This window comes from Kryptolebias marmoratus, linkage group LG10 (genome assembly GCF_001649575.2).
Source record: "Kryptolebias marmoratus isolate JLee-2015 linkage group LG10, ASM164957v2, whole genome shotgun sequence".
NCBI classification, from domain to species: Eukaryota; Metazoa; Chordata; class Actinopteri; order Cyprinodontiformes; family Rivulidae; genus Kryptolebias; species Kryptolebias marmoratus.
The window spans coordinates 3,735,925-3,758,346 of record NC_051439.1 but is presented as its reverse complement, the minus strand read 5'-3'; the positions used below and the strand labels follow the sequence as shown (position 1 = coordinate 3,758,346).

Below are 22,422 nucleotides of genomic sequence, written 5' to 3'. Positions count from 1 at the left end.
GAATTGAATTGAATTGAATTGAATTGAATTGAATTGAATTGAATTGAATTGAATTGAATTGAATTGAATTGAATTGAATTGAATTGAATTGAATTGAATTGACTGAGCTGCGACTATTTTGAAAAGAAGAATGGGTAAAAATTTCAGTTTTTAAATGTGCAAAGCTGGTAGAGACAAACCCAAAAAACTCACAGTGAAAGGTGAGTCTACACAGTACTGATTTGGGTGTGAGTACAAAAGCATACCACACTTTTCAGATTTTTATTTGTACAGAATTTTGAAAACCATTTATCATTTTCGTTCTTATTCATATTCATGCACTACAGTGTGTCGATCTATCACATAAAACCCTTGTAAATAGTTGGAAGTTTGTGGTTGTTACAGGACAAAATTTGAAAAAGTCTGCTCAATTCAAATTCAAGAATACTTTATTAATCCCAAAGGGAAATTAAATGTTGTTGTAGCTCATTATCCTGGTTTTGTAAAAGAGTTGTTATAGATGCTGGTGGCTGTTGGCAGGAAGGATCTCTTGTAGCAGTCTGTCCCGATTTGTCCTTGATCCTGGTGTCCTCAAAGAGCCCCACCAGGTAAGCCTCGCTGACCTCCAACAGAGCCATGATGGCCAAGCTCTGGAATCGCAGGTCGGTCTTGACCAGGACCAGACGCTGAAAGGGCAGCTTCTGAATGAGCAGCTCAGTGGACTTCTGGTAGTGATGGATCTCTCTGAGAGCCAAGGTACTGGGGCCTGTAGAGGTGAAGCTTCTTCACCCCGCTGGTGGCCGGGGCATTCTTGCGGGCAGCTTTGGTGCCCAGCTGCTTCCTGGGAGCTTTACCTCCGATGGATTTACGGGCAGTATGCTTGGTTCTGGCCATGACTGGACTTCAGGGTTCTTCACGTTTAACAATTGTTGTTATGGTTACGCATCATAACAAGATGTCCAAAAGTAAAAGGTTTCAGTAAAAAATCCTTGTAGCTGCACAGCATCGGATACCAGAGGAAATAATCATCCAAAAAAGCGAGTTACAAAAAAGAGGAATTAAAAATTTCAAAAGCAATATCTCAGAATGAGTGTAACAGAGCTACTCCAACATGCAGCCATCTTGAGCACTCCAGATCAATGTAAATTTAACATAGTGTAATATCACAGAATGCAGTTTAGGATTGTGCAATATCTGCAATGTTTGCAAGTACTGACTATTATTTTATAAGTTTTTATTTCCTATTTTTTAAGGACTATTTTATTACTTTTGGCTTGAGGAGGATTGCGTTTTTAGTCATTTATATACAATGAAAATAAAAATATTCAATTCTATGTCATTTTTAGCTGCATAAGTTAATTTTCCCATTGATCCAAGACCATCTGTCCTGCTTGGTGGTCTTTATCATAAAACATTCCTCCTCAGGCTGTTTTTCCATTCATTCATGTAATTACACCATCTGAAATGATCATGTGACACCCCCCTGGTGTCGCACATGATGGCTGCATACATGTGACTTCAATGACCCTAGAACTCTGCCGGCGACAAAACTGAGCAAACGTTTTAGATCAGAGGAAGAATAAAGATTTTCTTACCTTCTTTGTAAGCATATAGGGTGGGTGGCCATCTGCTTCGACTGGCTGGGGTTTGAGAGGACAGGAAAGAGACACAAACACAGAAGGAGTTGTCCAGGTGTAGTTTCTATTGAGAAAAAAACACGCTAATGTTACAATTAATTAAAAATATAAACATGAAGAGTAAAGTGAGTAAAGACAGCAGCAGAGTGAGGAAATGTGATCAGTTTGTCCTCCAGCAGTCTAAGTCTATAGCAGCAGAACTAAGGGATAGCTCAGGAAACCCAGACCAACCCGAACTATAGGATTTTTTTAAAAAGAAAAATCAGGGTGTCAGCCTCATGGACAGAAACTGGAAGTTGGTTCAACAAGAGAGGAGCCTGTGAACTGAAAGCTCTGCCTCCTGTTCTACTTTTAGAAACTTCACTCCCAAACCTGCAGTTTGAGAGCAAAGTGCTCTGTTAGGAAAATATGGAACAATAAGATTGTTTATATAAGATGAAGCTTGGTTGTTGCGAGCTTTGCATGTTAGAAGTAAGATTTTAAATTCTATTCTGAATTTGACTGAAAGCAAATGGAGAGAAGCCAAAACTGGAGAAATCTTATCTCTCCTTCTAACTCTCATTAGAACCACGGCAGCAGCATTTTGGTTTAGTTGAAGACTTTTTAAAGAGTTTTTTTGGACACCAAGACAAAGAATTACAATAGTCCAGGCTAGACATGATAAATGCATGGACCAGTTTTCTGACAGATTCTTGAAGTAAAAAGTATCACACATAGGTAAAGGAAGTATTCAAATATTTTATGAAAGTAAAAGCAAACATACTAGACTGTTGAAATGTGTGAGTTCAATACTAGTGCAACGCTCAAAATACTAGTTAAAGTAGCCCTAATTTTCCTTTCAGACTAAACCAAAGGCCTTTTTCAAGCAATAAAAATCCTAATTCCTGGAGTAACAGCTGCTTGGATTATGGCTATCCTCTTCAAAGGAGTAGTTCACATCTTTTAAAGTGGGGTATAGTGGGAATGTTGTGAACAATTAGTATATTACCTGTTGTAGATAGCTCCTTGAACAACCTCAATTTGAAGACAGAATTTAAGTCTGACCAGTTTGACAAACTAACTGCTAGTCTGAAGGGGGCTAAGACTTGAATGGACTGCTGCTTTCTCAAAACAACTCCAGTCGCCAAAGTTTTATAGCAGTACATGCAAACAATATTCTATAAACTGTTAAATTTTCCATTACTCATTTATTTACATATAATTTTGCACTATTTCAAGTGCAAATAACTGCAGCAGCAGCCGTAGCACTTCCAGTGCAGTCCAGAGCACACTAGACGGAATATCATAATATTTCTGCAGAAATACCCATGTAACGTGAAATAATAGCAATGCAAAGGTTTTAGAAATAGAATTTGCATGAGCCACTAAAAATTTAGATTTGAGTTGTCTGAAGATGGCAACCATCCACTTCGGTCTTAGGGTAGTGGGCTGGTATTGTTAGAGAGCAGTCCATGACTCAAAAATGTGAAAAAAATATGTGAAATTTCAGCTGCAGTTTCACTGAATTCAGAGTGTTTGCAACGAAATGACCAGCAAATGGTCTAACGCAAAAAAAACCTGAACTACCCTTTTAAGAACTACAGTAGCATGTCTGGTCTTCCTCATTTTTAATGACGAAATATGACTTAAGTCTTTGTTTGCAAGAGCTCACACCCCACTGACTGAAAGGAAACAAGAGATATTTTGTATCCCAGCATGGAACAGCAAACATTTTAAATTGTATCAGATGTTTAAAGGTGTGGGGACCACTGAACACACACACAGCCTCCTTCCATGATGAGAAACTCACAGTGAACATCTGTTTTTCTTTCAAGACTGGAGCACTTAAAAGTTATGATGTGCATTTGCAGAAAATAATCTTTATACTCTCAAATTTTCCAGCTTGCTACCAGCTGCTAAGATGGTTAACAATACTTTCAGATTATAAAAGAAAGATCTGAAGAGAAAATAAACCATAACTGCAGACAGAGGTGTCAGAGGGCTTCTTTTTCATTATGATGTAGAACTTTTTTATGATGGCGGTAACTCATTTAAGGGTCTCACATAATGAGTTAGCATTTTGTGAGCTATATTTACCAAAATGTTGAGCTATTTCTTTAAAGATTCACCGCACAATCATAAAAGTGTCATGTAGGTCAACTGAAACTGGAGCAGAAATCTTCAGGTTTCCCCTGAAGTCTTCCACTCTACCATCATAGTCTCTGGCCAAATACAAGAGCAAAATGTGAAACTATTAAGGCACCCCTTGGACCTCATCCCGAAAAAAAACTCTTGGAGTATTTTCAGGCCTTTTGCTCCTTTTAGGTTTTGTTCTCCTTGTTAAAACTTTAATGATTCAGTTTTAGGTTAGTCAGCTAATTCCAATAAAGTCATTTAGAAGTCCATATTAACTCTGCTATTTCACAGAAAATGGTATTTCTCCCTTTATTAAGGGTGCCAATGCATAGGCTTTGAAGCACCCATATTACTATCCTCTTCAAAAAATGTTGTCCTGTCTCGTCACACAGCTTTAAAATAAAACATGCAAATTATACATCAAAATGTACAGCTTGATCAGTAATAGTGTGCTATGACCTTTGGTAGTGGTACATTGTACCGGGTAAACAAAATTTGCAAAAAGCTTTGAGAAAAAAATAAAATAAATGGGATTTTGGTGAAACACCTGAGAAAGCCTATCCCTCCTTGGATCTCTATAGCTCAGGCATACAATGCCTATAAAAAGTATTCACACACCTGGATGTTTTATGCTTTTATTGCTGTCATGGTTCAATCATGGTCAGTTTAAATTGGCCTTTTTACAAAGAAAAAAAATCTTCAGTGTCAAAAATCTGATTTCTACAGAGTAATTCCTTCTAATAAATATAATATAAAATAAGTGACTGCATAAATATTCACCTCCTTTAAAGACTTTGAATTAATCTCAGAGGAAAAAAAATATTGTAATGTACAAGTCAGGGTATGAATACAAAATGATTTCTAAGGCACTAAACATCCCCAGGAGTTCTGTTAAATACATTAAGAAATGGAAAGAATATTGGAGCATGTGTAAATCTACCAAGAGCAGGCCGTCCTCACAAATTGAGTGACTGTGAAGAAGGACATCAGTAAGAGAGGCCACCTGAGAACACTCGAAGGAGTTACAAGCTTCAGCAGGTGAGATGGGAGAGACTGTACATAAAAAGCTGTTGCCCAGGTTCTTCACCAGTCTAAGACTGGTTTCAGTCTAGTTGTAAGTTTTATGAGATAGTGGCAAAGAGAAAGCCACTGTTGAAAAAACCTCATGTTAAATCTCAACTAGTGTCTCTAAAACAATCTAGACAAATGCTTAATGTCTCAGAAATCCATTTGAATCCATCCCCTGAAGATTTTTGATTGTTTAAAAAAAAACTATCTGCATACTTTACTTAAAAAATCTAAGAGTGATTACTTACCAATACCTCCAAATTGTCAAGCTTCTTCATCTCTTCTTCTCCTCAAATAGCTCCTCCATGGATGTCACCATTATTGACGTATTTTCAGTCACTTTAGCTCTTTTTTATAGGTAAACAAACGCTCAGTGTCACCACTCTTCACCTCTTTGTGGTACAAAAACAAATTATACTTGACATAGGCCAAGGCTTGTTGTCACTATAATATAAATACTGAGTATAAATTGAGCTTAGACAGAAAATGAGGCAGGATCCAGCTAAAGACCTGTACTCTTTATCTCACCAGGTATGACAACAACTAGGTATGGATACAAATTAGGAATATACAGACAGCGTACCCAAACACTTTTATAGCAATAGATTATATTACCCTTTCCCAGTAATAAAACAAAAAGTTCAGTGCTTCAAATATAATAACCTGAGAAAGTATCTCTAAAAACTATCCCAACTGGAAATATTTTTTAGCTTCACAACACTAACCTGTAACAATACTTTTCACTGTTTTTCTTTAAGCTTAACACACAGTGGATATCTTAGCTTATTAAATGAACAGGAAGTCAAACTAAACTAGGAAGGAGAGGTTACTAGCACATCACTTCCATCAGACGTCCTACCACGCCTGTCCCTGACTAAGTTGAGCTTCTTTGGTGGTCTTACTGCTCTGCCCCGTTGAGTGCAAAAGAGTTCACCTGTTTGGGTCGGCATGCACTGGGGTACCTTTGGGGGTGATGAAGGAGGCTCTGGACTGGATGCTGTTGACTGACACCTCAACTGTTGCTTCACACCAGAATTCATCATCAAACAAAACGTGCTGGGACCAATTGGCAGTTTTAGTAGCACTGCAAAGATGTTCTATATTGCATTGAAACAGTTTGTCTTTATGGTCCACAATGTAGGATCAAACTAAACTAGGAAGGAGAGGTTACTAGCACATCACTTCCATCAGACGTCTTACCACGCCTGTCCCTGACTAAGACAGTTCATAAGTTGAGCTTTTTAGGTGGTCTTACTGCTCTTCCCCGTTGAGTGCGAAAGAGTTCACATGTTTGGGTCGGTATGCACTGGGGTACCTTTGGGAGTGATGAAGGAGGCTCTGGACTGGATACTGTTGACTGACACCTCAACTGTTGCTTCACTCCAGGATTCATCGTCAAACAAAACGTGCTGGGACCAATTGGCAGTTTTAGGAGCACTGCAAAGATGTTGTATATTGCATTGAAACAGTTTGTCCTTATGGTCCACAATGTAGGATCAAACTAAACTAGGAAGGAGAGGTTACTAGCACATCACTTCCATCAGACGTCTTACCACGCCTGTCCCTGACTAAGTTGAGCTTTTTAGGTGGTCTTACTGCTCTGCCCCGTCGTGTGCGAAAGAGTTCACCTTTTTGGGTCGGCATGCGCTGGGGTACCTTTGGGGGTGATGAAGGAGGCTCTGGACTGGATGCTGTTGACTGACACCTCAACTGTTGCTTCACTCCAGGATTCATCATCAAACAAAACGTGCTGGGACCAATTGGCAGTTTTAGTAGCACTGCAAAGATGTTGTATATTGCATTGAAACAGTTTGTCCTTATGGTCCACAATGAAGGATCAAACTAAACTAGGAAGGAGAGGTTACTAGCACATCACTTCCATCAGACGTCTTACCACGCCTGTCCCTGACTAAGTTGAGCTTCTTAGGTGGTCTTACTGCTCTGCCCCGTCGAGTGCGAAATAGTTCACCTTTTTGGGTCGGCATGCACTGGGGTACCTTTGGGAGTGATGAAGGAGGCTCTGGACTGGATGCTGTTGACTGACACCTCAACTGTTGCTTCACTCCAGGATTCATCATCAAACAAAACGTGCTGGGACCAATTGGCAGTTTTAGTAGCACTGCAAAGATGTTGTATATTGCATTGAAACAGTTTGTCCTTATGGTCCACAATGAAGGATCAAACTAAACTAGGAAGGAGAGGTTACTAGCACATCACTTCCATCAGACGTCTTACCACGCCTGTCCCTGACTAAGTCGCTTATGCCGTGCAGTGGCTGAGGCCGTAGCTGAGGCCGTAGCTGAGGCCATGGCTGAGGCAGTGGCTAATGCCACGGCTTAGGCTGAGCTTAGGCCGGGCTTATGCTGAGGCTTGCCGTCACTGAGATCATGGTTTAGGCTATGGAGGTTAAATCGAGACCTTGGTTGAGGCCATGGCTGAGGCTTTGGTAGATGCATTGATTAGGACTTGGACTTAGAATGTAAATAAAGTTTTAGAACAAGGCTGGTACTGGGCTTCAAGCCGGGATGTTATTGGTTGAACAAATTAAAGCTCTTGGAGCTTGGCTGAGTATGTGGCTTAAACCACAGATCTGAGCATCAGCCATGGCTTCAGATAACCATAAGTCCATGGTTCTGCGCTGTCGCTTATGCCGAGTAGTGGTTGAGGCCGTGAGACCAGCTTGTTAGGAAAAGAAAAATTGAACCTCTTGGATTTTGGCTGAGCAAGTGGCTTAGCCCATGGAGCTGAGTTTTAGTCATGGTTTAATCTGATAACCATATGTTTGTGTCTTTTCACTGTTGCCTATGGCTGAAGCTGTTGCTAATGCCATGGTTTAGGCCAAGTTTAAGCTGAATCTGGTTAGCCAAAAAGTGTCCATAAAGAATAGGCACATCTGTATGGCCCAAATTATAAATTATGCCCCTTAAGATATTTTTAAGTGAAGTGAAATGAAGTGAAATTTACTTATATAGCACTTTTCAGCAGCAAGGTGATCCAAAGTGCTTTACATTACAGAAACAACATCAGAGTCAAATAAACAACAATCTGGTACATAAATAATCAAATACAGAGGTCATAGAAACTTCATAATCAAATACAGATCAATCATGTATAATCTAAATGAAATATAGGATAATCTAAATGAAATCATGAAACTAAACAGTCAAAATAGTAGCTAAAATACTCTAAATAAAATAATGATAAAGTTAAAGCTGAACTAAACAACAATCAGGCTAAGACAGTCAAAATATGAGCCAAGATAAACTTAACTAAACTAAATTAAGTTTAAATTAAGTTGCTAAATTAAGTTTTAACTAAGTCAGATGATAACCTGGTATTTTCATAAAACATCATCATCCTTCTATAAAAGAAACATTTCATCTCTACCTTCAGGATGATTTTCTCATCTGGGTGTGATACGGGTCAGGTCAGCTGTACCTCTGAGGCCACTCTGTCTGGCTTGCTTGGATTGCTCATAGGTAACAAGTTTGCTCCAACAGTATGACTCCATTCAGATGTTCTGGCAGTCTTGAATATCAAACTTTGTGTCAAAGAAAGGATCTGCAAATTCTGAGTTTGCATTTTTAAAAGCATATTCTCTCCTTCAACACAATATAGTTTGAAGAATTTCCTTTCAGTCCTTTTGATAAAGCTTACCACAAGGAACATAGAAGAACATAGAGGTTTTGTTGCTTTGAGTCAGTGCTCTCTCTCTCTTTCTCTCTCTCTGTCTGAGTGTAGAATGTTAAACCTAGTTTCTGAAGGGTCACTATGGTAGCAAGGTATGACATATCAAAAGCATGATGACATCACATATGATGTCATCAAAGGTCTAAAGCAGTCTAGGCAAGTTGCCATGACAACCCAGGTAGTTTTTAAAAAAATGTCTGAATGTAGTGATTAAATGGTAATATTTTTTTATCTGTACTAATACTATGAGCAAAAGACACTCACGTGTCGTCAACGTCATTTAATTAGGGATGCTAATAAGTATTGAAGCTCAGGCATACTTCACTGTAGAAATATAATTTAAAAGTTTACACAGGTCTGGACTTTACATGACTGAAATGACTTTTTGATATCTTTATAACGTTTGATTTTTGCACAATAAGAATTTAAGTGTTATGATTTTTGAAGATTTTACCAAAAAAATGTTCAGCTTAAAGTATTCTGATGTTTAGGTTTTGAGCTTTCTCAACTATACAAATGTTTTGCAAATTGTTCGTTTCTACAGCCTTCTAGAATTGTGCCGCTTAAAGTGGCTGCATGTTGAAGTAGCCCTGTTACATTTATTCTGAGATACTGCTTTTAAAAACTTTCATTCCTATTTTTCTGGATGTAAATCACTTTTTAGGATGATTATTTCCTCTGGTATCAGATAATGTGCAGCTGGAAGGAATTTTTACCGAAACCTACTTACTTTTCGACACTTGTTATGATGCGTAACCATGACAACAAGGTGTGTTTTTTACAACCAGGAGCAGCTGAATAACATCTCAAAAGCTCAAATAATACCTCAACTACAGCCCAGATAGCGACAGAAAAACCTTGAGGAACCCCAGACATGGCCAGAACCAAGCAGACACCTGATTTAAATCAATGGGTGATTAACAGGCTTCTGCAGAACATGAAGAGGTAATTTAACCACTGAATCAGATGTGCTGGAACAGGAAAACAAGTAAAACTTGCAGGACAGTGTGACTCGAAGACCAGGGTTGCCTACCCCTGCTCTAGCGTTTTGTCAGATTCTGTTGCTTATCCATGCTGCTTGGAGCTGTCATGGTTTTTACCTTTCCACTGCTGCTCATTTCACCACTGTTTTTAATCATTTAGATTTGCAGCTCTCTGTGTCTTCCAGCACAGAGGAGCTTTCCTTGTATTTTAATTCTTTGTGCCACACTGTTCTGAATTCTGTGGCACCAATTAAAACCAAGCATAATGTAACACAGCACTGAATCCGCTCTTAAGGGTTTTTAATGGCATACTGTATTTTTAGCGATAGATTCTGTGAACTGTGTTTTACTTGTGCTTTTAGCTGCTTTTGACACAGTGGACCACTAAATTCCCATCTCCAGGGCATCGCCAGTTGGCTCAGCTCTGGAGTAGTTTAGGACCTACCTCTCTGATAGGAGGTTCTGTGTCATGATGGATGATCTTATTTCGACTTCTGCTGCCCTCCCCTGTGGGTTACCTCAGGGCTCAATTCTTGGTCCTCTCCTGTTCTCTTTGTATTTTCTGCCACTACTTTTTTTTTAGAAAACATGTTGTGCTATTTAATTTATATGTTGATGACTGTCAAGTCTATTTTCCCTCTGAAACAATGATTCTGTTCAGCCTCTCCTTAACTGTCTCATTGACATCAGGGGATGGATGGCACTGAATTTCCTGAATTTTAATGAAAAAAAAACTGAACCCAGTGGCCCCAGCTGTGTCCCTTCCTTTGACTTGTAACTCTTTGACCCTGAACAAAAGCATCACTAATTTGGGTGTAAAATGGACCCCAACCTACTTTACTTGCATGTCAACACTGGTTAAGTCACATCTTCAGAGCAAAAACATGTGAAAAGGAGCCCTTGAGAAAGAGTGAGAATGTCGCATTGGGGTGGTGGGTGTGTCTGTGTTAGCTGCAAGCATGTGTAATAACAAAGGGCAACTAATAGCCCTCAAATTGTTAAGCAGAAGGAGGGGGTTTGTCCTCAGGATCTCCAAATTTCAGTCTCTTTAGTGTTAAGGTGGCAGTCAAAACTTCTGCCCCTCTTATCTAGACAACACTTGGAGAGACTGATCCATGCATTTACCACGTTCTGTCTGGATTATTCTAACTCTCTTTTGATTGGAGTTAGCCAGGCCTCCCTCTCTCGTCTGCAGCTGGTACATATAACTCCAGTTTTACCCTCGCTTCACTGGTTCTTTCAAATCCATTTTAAGTCTCTGTATGGTCTTGCCCCTTCTTATTCATCGGAGCTGCTTCACCCTTAAATGCCGTTGTGTGCATGGGTGCATTTAAGTCTCAACTTAAAACCCACCTATTTAGAGTTGCTTATGGCTAAATTAGGGTTAGAGTGCGGGTTTTTGATGTCTTCTTACTGTTTATTCAATGTCACATGCTGTTTTTTTTTTTGTTTTTTTTTGTTTTTTTACTTATGTAAAGCACCTTGAAATTCCTTGCTGCTGAAATGTGCTATACAAATAAAATTTGATTGATTGATTTGATTGATTGATATGAGTTGCTGCTGCTGCAGGTCTGTCAGGCTCCATCTCTCGCTGTTTTTAAAACTTGTTTAAAAACACACTTTCTTGGCTTTTAACCCATTTAAATCATAAATTAAATTTACTTAATAACAATAACTGCCAGAAGTCCAGCCCCTGAGCTGTTGGCTTTCAATAACTGTAGCCTCCTGAGCAGTTTAGTTGAAAAGCCTACACTTTTGCATATCATTTGTTTAGTTTGTTGCTGTTTTCTCCAACATCCTTTTTGAGAAAGAGTTGTTTCATAACCGTAAAAAACAGAAAACAAAGGTCGCTTTGATTTACTAGTAGGTTCCTTCATTCTCAAACATTATGCTGCATCGTTCAAGAAAGTGTGCATTAGTCTTCATGCCAGCTTTGATCAAAGACTGCCACACATCAAGAAAACTTGAGCTAAGGTTTCTTTTGTGCATTCAAGACTTGAACACCAGAGGGCAGTATAGCCATTAAGAGCAGGCTTGTGCCCAAGTCAAAACTAATATATTATATGGTATGTATTTATATCTTACATGTGATAATTTACCAACAGTCTATAATAAATTTTATTTTTATTTTTACATAAATAAAAGTCATTCTGCAGGCCAAACTGCAAGGAGTTTTAGAATGATACTTACATGGTAGTAAATAGGGTTTGGGTATGCAAGCCCTAGTTGGGCAGCTGTGGATCAGTGGTTAGAGTGGTTAGAGCAATCGTCTTCCAATAAAAGAGTTGGAGGTTCAATTCCTGGCGGGAGTCACATGTCTAAGTGGCCCTAGACAAGACACAGAACCACTCACTGCTTCCAATGTGTGCCACATTGGTGTATGAATGAAGTTTAAAGCATTGATTAGTCTCCATAGAATGATTCAGTCAGATTAGCTCTGTAGAGTGCTGTGTGGATGGGTAAAGGAGGGCTCAGATTGTGTTGTAAAGACCTTTGAATGGCTTGATTGGCCAAGAAAGGCGCTATATAAGTACAGTCCATTTGTCATTTATGCGACCCACAAAAATACTCCGATATGTCCATCTATGGGGTACAGTGGCTGACAGGTGCAAACGCGCCACAAACAGCTAAATGTGCAGCAAACACATGAATGATGCTAACTACAAAAAACAAATGAAAAAAAAGGATACTGCAGAAAACTAGAACACCAGCAAGTAAGAAAAGCTGCAAACTCACTCTACAAAACAGAAGTGCACCAGACCACAAGGGGGACTCAAAGTTGGATTCAGAGTGTCTTCCTGCAGTTTGACCTGGTGCTGGTCAATGGTGAGATGTGGGTCGAATGACATATATTGGTGGTTTAGCCCACCTCTGTGTGCTCCCTCCTTCTCAAGACAGTGGTTTGCTTTGGGACCATCAACAAATTACCAAACCAATGACACCTGAAAAACAATAATTAAATAACCTCCATGTCATGTGAACTTCTGACCAAAAGTTAATGTTGAATTGTTTCACTAGACTGGACAAAAGAGACACACCTAATTTTAAAGCATTTTATTTTTAATTTTTTTTTTAAAATTAGGAGTTTTTGTCTCAATAGCTTTCATGTGTTGAGACTAGGTGATGAAAACATAATGTTGAATTTTTTCATTAGACTGGAGTATTAAGACAGATCCACCTAAATCTTTTTCTATAACATGTCAAGTAGTAGCCAGTAAAAAGTTATTCAGGAAAGGTTGTTTTGTTTTTAAATGACCGAGTTGGGTTTATGCAAGTTTTAGACTAGCGTACCAACTTTGCAGGAAGGGAGCTCAGTTTGCTTTGGTCTTGGTTTTCCTTACACGTCTACAGGTCATACATCAAATGTAGACAGTTTTTCTTTCTTAGTTTAGATTATTACAAAGTTATGATGGAAATTTAGGCACTGGGTACAAAGGCAGCCTTCAACACGTTTTCAAAATTTTTCTAGTTTCTTATTTATCCCTCCTTCTCTTCCTCACTCCTCTTTTCTCCCTTTCTTACACTTAACACTTCTTTTCTGTACAGCTCACTTACCAGCATTGGGCTGGAGGTGATTATTGCTGCTGGAGTTTCAACTGCAACACTCCATCTCAGGAGATGTGTAGAAATAGACCCTCTGATGTTGTAATTGGTAATAAAGATCCAAAATGTCTGTGCAGAAAAGATGAACTTCTGCCATGAACACTTGTACTGCAGCCAGCTGTCTGTAAATAACAGAAAAAAAGAGACCAAACCTGTGAGGAAGGCCCTGCAGAGGGACTAACAATAAGGTATCGGAGCTTGGGCCTCCTCTTTCAAAGGAAAAAAAAAGAAATTCCAATCAAACTCAAATCCAATTAACTTTATTTATAAAGCACTTTAAAAACAAACAGTTTCACCTAAGTGCTGTACAATAAAACACAGCCATGATCTGTTAAAATTCAAACTTAAAAGTAAAAGAAGTTTAAAAAAAGAACATAAAACCTAATAAAAATACAAAATAACATAAATAAAAGACTACTTAAAAAGCAAAAAATAACTGCAATTAAAAGCCAGACAAAAGAAATGAATTCAGAAAAAAATACTGATGAATCACTCATGAGTTCCTCACTGTTTACCCCAGAAGACAAGAATCATGCAGTAAAGTTGAGAAAAAAACACTTTTCTATGTTTTACCAGCAGACATGTTCAAAAACGCTTGGGCAGTGGTAATAGAAGATCATGTCAGTATCACTTAAAGAGTTATCTTTTCAGCTATAGCAGGAGTTTTTGAACCAGCTCCTTGGTCTCGTAAATAAACACATCTGTCTCTGTATTAAAGGGATATTCCATCCATTTTGATGTACTGTTCTGTGTAAAATTGAAGAACAGCAAGCTCTTTGAACAACATCAGTTTGGAAAAATAAAGTTTAATTCTGACCAGACTGATGAGCTAATGACTTGTCCAAATGCAGCCAAGAATAAAGTGAATTGTTTCCACCTTGAAAAACTGGGGGGAACAAATAAACAACTTTGGAAGGAAGTGTGTCTGCTCCGACAAGTCATTATAATTTTATCAATGCAGTCCAGATGGAGCCACTTCCAAAGTGGCTTACTGCCAAAAAATAGAACTCCATTCTTCAAAACTTTCTAGTGGTTCATGCAAACAGTATCTTTTGAATCCTTTACACAGACGTCAGTTTTGAATTACACAATTATTTCAGCAGAGATATTTAGAAGATACTGCTAGAACTGACCCCAGGCTGCACCCAGAGTGAAGATAGATGCTGCTGTTTTTTACTTTTACAAACAACCACAGAAATTTATGTAAACTAAAGGCCTAACATTCTCTGAAGGACTGCATATCACCCAATCATTGAACAGAAAAACAACAAAGTTCCCATAATAAACAAAAATCAATCAGTCCTTTTCTGTAGCTGCTTACTCCTGTTTAGGAAATCAGGCTGAGGATCTTGATATCAAACTTCAGCACAGTGATGGAGACTGCAGGGACTCCTTCACAGTCATTTCCTCTCTCTCAACTCCTACACACATATTTGTTCACACACTCTTGGGGGGAGCACCTGACCACACGTGTCAGGTTTCTCTCGACACATGTTGTCTGAGGTTCTAGGGGAATTTAAACTCCAAGAGAATGGTTAGAAAAGACCTGCGGCGTCTCTGTTGCATGATGGATGCTGAAGTAAAGTATAACGGTGTAATTTGTCAAACTCCTCACAGAAATGAATGGACCTTATTGCAGTTTTCTGATAGTTTTTCATTAAAATCTCCAAAACTTCATGTTCATGTCTAATTTTCTGCAGCTGGAACACAGTCAGATAAAGATCTAGTTTCAGGATGCCTTGTCTTCCTTCCCTCCTCCACATCCTCTTCCTCCTCCTCGTCCTCCTCCTACGGGTTGGAACAGGCGGAGAGAGAACACAAGACGCATCTGAGCCTCATGCTGTTCTTGTTTGCCTTTCCCAGAATGCCCTGCTGCTCACTGTGGTGCCTCTACATCTTTTTGTCAGCACTGTCAGATTCTGCTGCACTTCGGTTATTGTTAAACCATCCTGCATGGTTAAAAACACACCAACAAGGAGGGCGAAGGAGCTCTGACTGCTGGTTTGTGTTCCTCACAACCAGTAAGAGGATGAAACAAAAAAAAGAGCAGAACAGAAGAGTATTAAAGAGTGGGAACTGAAATGAAGCTTCATACTGAGATCAACAAACCTGAATAATATCACCTGCCACCAAAAGGTTTGTATCTGTGTGTGCATGTCTGCTTCATGTTACTCTGACCACAGCTGCAATATTAGTAAAAGGTATAAGGTTCAATGGACTGTGGCCAACCTCCCAGGATGTGGACGCAATAAGAAATACAACTCCAGATAGTGTGGATGGTAGAAAAAAAAGCAGTTCATTCAAGTTGAACTCCAAGTTGATACTTTCTGATCACACCATCCCGGGCGCTCCACTACTGGCAGAAAAACACAAAAAAGCCAAACTTGAACTCATCAAAATGTATGTTAACAAGCACCAAAGTTTCTGGGACTGATGACTTACAACTGTAGCTTTTTGGTGCCAAACACATTAGATGTGTGTGTTTTTTTTAAGATATTATTATTATGGCATTATGGCATATTTATGCATATCTGTGCATCTATAACTGATTACCTTTTGGGGTCAACCCAAATCAAGATGGCTAATCAAGCATACTAAACACAGTATCTGTAAAATGGACCAAGTTATATTCATTTTTCTGTTGGCTAATGTTGATTTGCTGTTATTGAGCTTTAGATGCAGATTCAATGATTTCTTTAAGTTTCATTAAAATCCATCCAGCAGCTCATGAGATATTTTGCTGACATGGTTGACTCCAGCGGTTAATATAAAGTTTTAAGCAAAGTTCTCACACACTGTGTCACTCAGAGTGACTCTCAGCTACAACCACGCCAAATAAACTGTAAACACCATAATGAGTATATTGCCGAAGTTTTAACAGAAAATGACAAGCAATAAAGACACATATGACAACTGAACAGAAACTCAGAGTTTATTAACTGGATTGTACCCCCTTCCCAAAAATTCATTAATAGTTTGGGTCTTCTGACAAAAACAAGCCCCAGCAGCCTCCTCTGCAGCTGATTCTTCCTTCCACCTGTGAAATGCTGCAATAATACTGCCCCCTTGTGAATCACTGTGGCACTGCACCAGAACCTGCAGGAGCAGGATTACCTACCGCTGTAAACAAATCTGTTTTGGTGATAAACAAGAAAGAAATCAAAGTGCTCAGAGACTGCAGGATGTTTTAAACCTTTAATATACAGTGCTTGGATAAATCCTTACTAAAAACACAAGTGGTAAAAGTCAAATCAAAACAAATAAGTTACACTATCGTAAAAAGCACTTGAGATTCCTTTCTGATTTCATCGTTAGTGTGAACCCTATATGAAAATAGCATAGAAAGTATGCAAACACAGAATTCCATTCTCTTATGTAATTCTAATCTTTAGCTAAATAAAACATTTTTCCCCTTAAATTCCCTTAATCAACTGGATGAAATGAGAAATGCTTCCAGCTAAAATGTTTGTAGCCTCGATTTTATTCATCGTTCTAATTTGAAATCTTCTGTGACCCCCAGCAACAAGAACCTCGAGACGAGCCTGAATTAAAAATAAACTAAACTTAAAAAACAAAACAAAAAAGGGGAACTATAACTTAACATACCATACAGGTGAACAGTCTGCAAAACGTTTTTTTTTCCTGGTGTACAGTTAAACATTCGACCTCACACGCACACACACTCTAACACAACAGTCTGTGCATAGACTCAGGTTTAACTTGTGGAGCAACTGGAGCCAAATCTCTTTCCCCCCCAGCTCCCCACCCATGGTTTGTCCTTTAAAAAGAAAACTAACCCTTTAACCCATTGTTGCCATGGCAACAGTTCCTGGCTCCAGGTCGAAGAGCTTAACATGGAGATATGTAGCAAGAGACAAATCAGAAAATGGTGTTTCAGTGGTCCAACTCTCAAACCAGCAACAAGGTGAACAAGGCAACCTGTCAGCTTAGAGGGATAAAAATGTCGACTTCATACCAGCCTTTAAAACCACATGAAAGAACAAATCTATTTTTTGTCACGCTGCAGAGTCACAGAGGCCAGGTTTCTGCAGACCACATCAGTGCTGCAACACAAAATCTGACAGTCTCAATTTAATTAGAAATAATATCAAACAACCAAAAGGTTTTAGTGCTCCAATATAAATCTGATGACTTGTTTGCTGAGAAAACATCCATATCTGTCAGTAAATTATTTATTGTCAACAACAGGCTTTGGAGGATAAAACGTGGCAGAGACGTACGAGGACTTAAAAGGGACTTTAAAATCTCCTGTAACAAACTGCAAAACTGGTTGCAGCAGAAAACAAACTCTATAAATGTAAACAGATTGTCTCATGCCAGTGCTAAAACACCCTGCAAATGTCTAATCTAAGTCTGGACCAAAAAAAAAAAATCTTTTCCTTTTAACACTTGAGAAAAGTCTCTCTAATAACAGTCTGTGAGAAGCGTCAGGGCTACAAGGCTGAGGTAGAAAGTAGAAGCTCACGTTTAGTTGGAAACAAAGACCAAAATTCTTGTTTTAAACTTGTAAAATCCAGGGCGAGAAAATGTTTCTGCTTCTCTAAAAGCCTGATAGTTGTTCAGAGGAAATGATTTACTGACAGAAAATAAGAGAATGTTGCTTAAATTTCAGAATAAAAGTGTCTCAAATTGATTTAAACCTGCAAAAATGTGAATGTTTAGTTTGTAGGAAAAAATGCTTCTGCCAGTTTTAAAGTCAGGTGGCAACAATGCTAAGTTCACAACCAACAGCAGAAAGTGCACGCTGGAAAAGCCTGAAAAATTCAGACTCAAGCTATCTAAACGAAATGGAGATCTGCAGTTTCAACAGTCTGAGTCAGAGCCTTCTATCACTTACAGAGTTGACAGGGAGGCATTCAGAGCAGCTGCGTGTAAGCTTAACACGGGGGGGGGGGGAGAATCTGACCAGTCATGTAACAAAAAAAAAAAAAATTAAAAAGGGGGGTTGACTTGTTCTATTGCACATACGTTTCTGCCTTTTCTTCTTTCTGGCTCCCAAAGGAAAAAGAAAACAAAAAAAAACTCACAGTTATAAACAGGCAGCAAGGAGCATTATTTAAGTTTTGCTTAAATTAAATTAAAATTAAGAAATAAAAATAGACAAAACAGGAAAAAAAGCGCTTAATAAAATTGCAGCCAAAACCAGAATATAATAATAATAATAATAATAATATTAATAATCACCAACAACAATATTCACAAAAAAACAACCATATATAACTACACAGACCAAAAAAGTAACCTGCTTATGTACATATTCATAAAAAATAATAATATTAATACACAAATAGTGTAAAATTGATTGTCATTCTGAAATAAAAACCGTAACATCCAAGGCATCAACAGTGACCAACAAACGGGGACTAAAAAAGGTGACGATTCACAGAACAGAAGATCAAATTAACAAGGAGAACCGGTTTCATGCTTCTGAAAAAGCTTTAGGCAGCTGAAGAAGGAAGGTGGGGAGGGGAGGGGGGGGGGGACACGGGGGCAACATCAGTCCGTCTGTCCGGGAGCTGAGAAAGAAACAGAACAACCCCACTTTCTCTTCCAGATATCAACATTTGCAGTTGGGGTGTAGGTTTGCACGTGCTCCAAAAAAAAAAAAAAGAAAAGAAAAAAAAAGATAAAAGGTCCAACATGCCTGACGGAACAAAACGAGGACTCAAAGTGCTGAGGAAGGCCGCGGCAAGGAGGAAAACAGGTAAACGTTGAGTGGCGGCATGGCTTTGACTTTACCGAGCCCTGTGAGCGAGAGAGAGAGAGGTAACTCCTGAAAAGCTTTTCAAGCCGAGTAAAGGGGAGTTTTGGAAAGCACACTGTCCCACTAATCCAAACACTCAGTCTGAGCATTCACGGGTAAACCAGAACTGTCCCTGAATGCAGCAAGCAATGTAAGTCTTTTGTTCCACAAAATAAAGTTCACTGGAGGGTCCTTCTTTTTATTTTTATTTGAAGTTAAAAATGACTTGTCCCTATAAAGAGAACAAGCCCCTCTGCGTGGTGCAGTCAATGTTTAATTCCGCCAGTCCTCATCGTCCTCGTCCTCTCCGCCCGACGAGTCGTCGTTGGTGCTGTCGCCGCCTGCCTGCCGCGTCCCGTTCTGCTGCCGCGCCGCCAGGATGGCGGCAGCCTCGGCGGCTGCTTTTGCCACCGCTCGCTCCTCCGCCTCCTTCTGTCGCAGCGCCGCCGCCTTCTTCTCCTGCTCGGCGTGGCTTTTCATGTGCGCGCTGCGGCTCTTCACCTTGTAGAAAATCCTGCGGGGTCGAGAAAAGAGGCGGTCAAAGGGCCTTTCACTGCAAGGATCACATACTGATAGATTTGCTCAAATAGAACTTTAAAATCTTCTGAAACAGGAAAAAAGGCAGACTGTTTAAGATTTATTTTACTCATTTACATTTTCTTCCTCTGGTACTCAAATGAAGCAAATAGCTTTTGTTTCCCTGTAAAGATTCATGTGAAATTTAGAACAGCAGAAAAACTAAAATTACCAAGCAAATGTTTGATGTTTCTACATTACATTAGGTGATGCTAATCCTTCTAGTTTTAGTGGTTTGATCAGTTTGATTTTGTATGAAATATCAGCTACAGTAATCTTTCCACAGCCTCAATTATAAAGAAGCTGGACATTGTGTAAAATGTAAATAAAAGCAGAATGCTATCATTTGCAAATCTCACAAACCCATTTTTTTTTACAATTAAACAGCATAAATATCAAATGTTTAAATTTTTTTTTTTAAATTGCTATTTTTAGCAAAAGATCGAGTAATTTCAAATTTGATGGTAGCTACATCTCAAAGAAGTTAGGGCAGGGGCAACAAAAAGCTCCAAAAGTAAGTGGTACAAATAACTGGAAGAAAAATTTGCAACTAATCAGGTTAATTAGCAACAGGTCAGTGAGAGGACTAAGTATAAAAAGAGAATTTTAGAGAGGCTGAAACTCTCAGAGGTGAAGTTCACCAGTCTGTGAAAAGAAACTGTAACAATAACGGAACCATTCCAGAATAATGTTCTTTAACAGAAAATTGGGAAGACTGAACATCCCAACATCTACAGTTCATAATATCATCAAAAGATTTTGACCATCTGGAGAAAGAACAGGGCTGAAAGTCAATATTTAGGCACCAGCAAACAGTTCAAAATCCTGCCTCTCTGATGGTATGGGGGTGCATTAGTGCCTCTGACATGGGCAGCTTACCCAACTGGAAAGCCACCATCAATGCAGAAAAGTGTAAACAGATTTTAGAGCCTCACATGTTCCCATTTGGTGACATTCTTTTCAGGAAAGACCTTCCATATTTCATCAAGGCAATATTAAACCTCAGACTGCATCATTCCAGCAGCATGGCTTTATAGTAGAAGAGTCCAGGAGCTGAACGGACCTGCCTGCAGTCCAGACCTCTCACCAAACAAAAACATTTGACAGATCATGAAATAAAATCAAAAATCCAGCAAAGACCCAGGACTGTTGAACAGCTAGAATCCTCCATCAGACAAGAATGGGACAGAATTCCCCTCCAAAAACTTCAGCAGCTGTAAACTGTCCCAAGTTGTTTGTGATGTGTTGCTGCAATCAAATTAAAAAGCTTTTTTCCCCTCCTAAATAGTGTATAATTTCTTAGTTTAAACCTGTGATAGGTTTACTGTGTTCGATTGTGTATAAAACATGGGTTTTTTTAAGATTTGCAAATCATTGCATTCTGTTTTTATTTACATTTTACACAACTTCCCAACTTTATTGGAACTGAGGTCAAAGAAGTTGATAATTTACATTAAAAACTTGCTGGTTCAACATGTAAAGAGTGAGCGCAGCTCTATAGAATCAATGAGCGGTACAATGCGCCTTATCTGCTCTGTGCTTCAGTTGCTAGGACACAGTTGGCAATAACACGGCCTGCGCTGCCAGAGGACAAGCTGTTATTCAACCAAAGCATGATGGGACGGTCCATTCTTTCAAACGTACACCACGAGACACTTCTATTTACAAATTGACAAGCAGCAGTAATATTTCTGATTTCTGATCACTGACCTGCCACATTTCTTGCAGGGGAACTCTCCCTCCTGACCGACGGAGGCTTTGTTGCCCACTGAGGGGCTCGTCCTGCGTGCATTTCCATCATAGCGTGGCTTGGAGCTGGGAGGAGGCGGCTGAGCGTGGTGGATGACCCTGGATAACGGCTGCTCCCTCCCCATGTCCTCCTGGCCCTTCATGATCAGGACTGTCCCCGGCTGCAAACAAACAATAAAACAGACAAGTGAAACTAACAGAACTGAAGACTTTAAAAAGTGCACTTAGGAGAGAAAACAGAGCCTGAGATGACTTTACGAGCAGCTTTTATGCAGCCCGTTAAACAAACACGAAGACACTCAGTTTAAACGAAACAAAAGCAGCATGGCGACAAAATGGGAACAAAGGCAAAGTTTTTTGCCGAGTCATTGTTTGCTTCCAAGCTGTTGAACTCCAAACAAGTTTTTTTCCCTGAAAAGCCCAGAGGGGGGCAGCAACAAGTACATCCAACAGGTCTGGCAGAGTTTAAAGGGACAAATGTTGAGCACAAAGCCAAATGAGCTTTCTAAACCAGCAACAGGTGGGGTTTTTGTTACAAAATGTGCAATTAAATAAATTAAATATTGTTTTGAAGATTGAGTCTGCTTTTATCAAGTTCCTACCTACCTGTATTAATTTAGAGTAATATAGATTTTTAAATCTGTCTGTGCTCATGCATCCTTTAAAGTTGTACTTTTTATTTGCAAAAAATAAAACTAATAAAAACTATTAGGAAAGAATTAAACCAACATGTTCCTGGCTCTGAGAAGGAACACGTGTGCATAAATTACAAGAATATACAGAATGATCCCAACAATCAATAGTTCTTCTGGAGAACTGAACACTTTGTCTCTTATCACATCTTTGTCTGGCTGTACTTTGCTCTAATAGTACTGTAAAAAAAATACAAAAAAACAAAAACAAAACAGAGTGTGGAGTCCATTCTGGTGACTGAAAACAATGAACAGCAGCTTTTTTGTTGTTCTTATGCTGACAGTGTTGCTGTTTGTATTCGTTTTATTTACACAGACTAGAGATTGTAAACCATTAGGTCAAATAAAAAATGAAAATCAACACTTCTGCAGAGAGGACAAACCTTACACTAGAGGAGAGTTCAAACTAAATAAAACAGGTGTTAGAAGCTTGTAGTGAAGTAATATTGTGGCTCTGCGGAGACATTCTGGTTTTTAGAAACAAACTGGATCAAAAAAGGTTCCGGTTGAACCGAACAAACTGGTTCCCTCTGATCTTTAAGGGCAAGTATTTGTAACGAGTGTCT

General features: G+C 39.0%; 1 protein-coding gene across 2 annotated transcripts in view; it reads right to left on the bottom strand.

Moving 5' to 3' along the window:
* Positions 1-16,255: 16,255 nt before the first annotated feature.
* Positions 16,256-22,422, bottom strand: part of mideasb (mitotic deacetylase associated SANT domain protein b) — a 32,065-nt gene continuing 25,898 nt past the window's right edge. For both annotated transcript variants that reach the window (XM_017421574.3, XM_017421572.2), the window contains exons 12-13: positions 21,126-21,325; positions 16,256-19,353 (exon numbers count right to left, since the gene is read on the bottom strand). In XM_017421574.3, the coding sequence (XP_017277063.1) occupies positions 19,113-19,353; positions 21,126-21,325 (441 nt within the window). In that variant the 3' untranslated portion in view covers positions 16,256-19,112. The remainder of the gene's footprint in view (positions 19,354-21,125; positions 21,326-22,422) is intronic.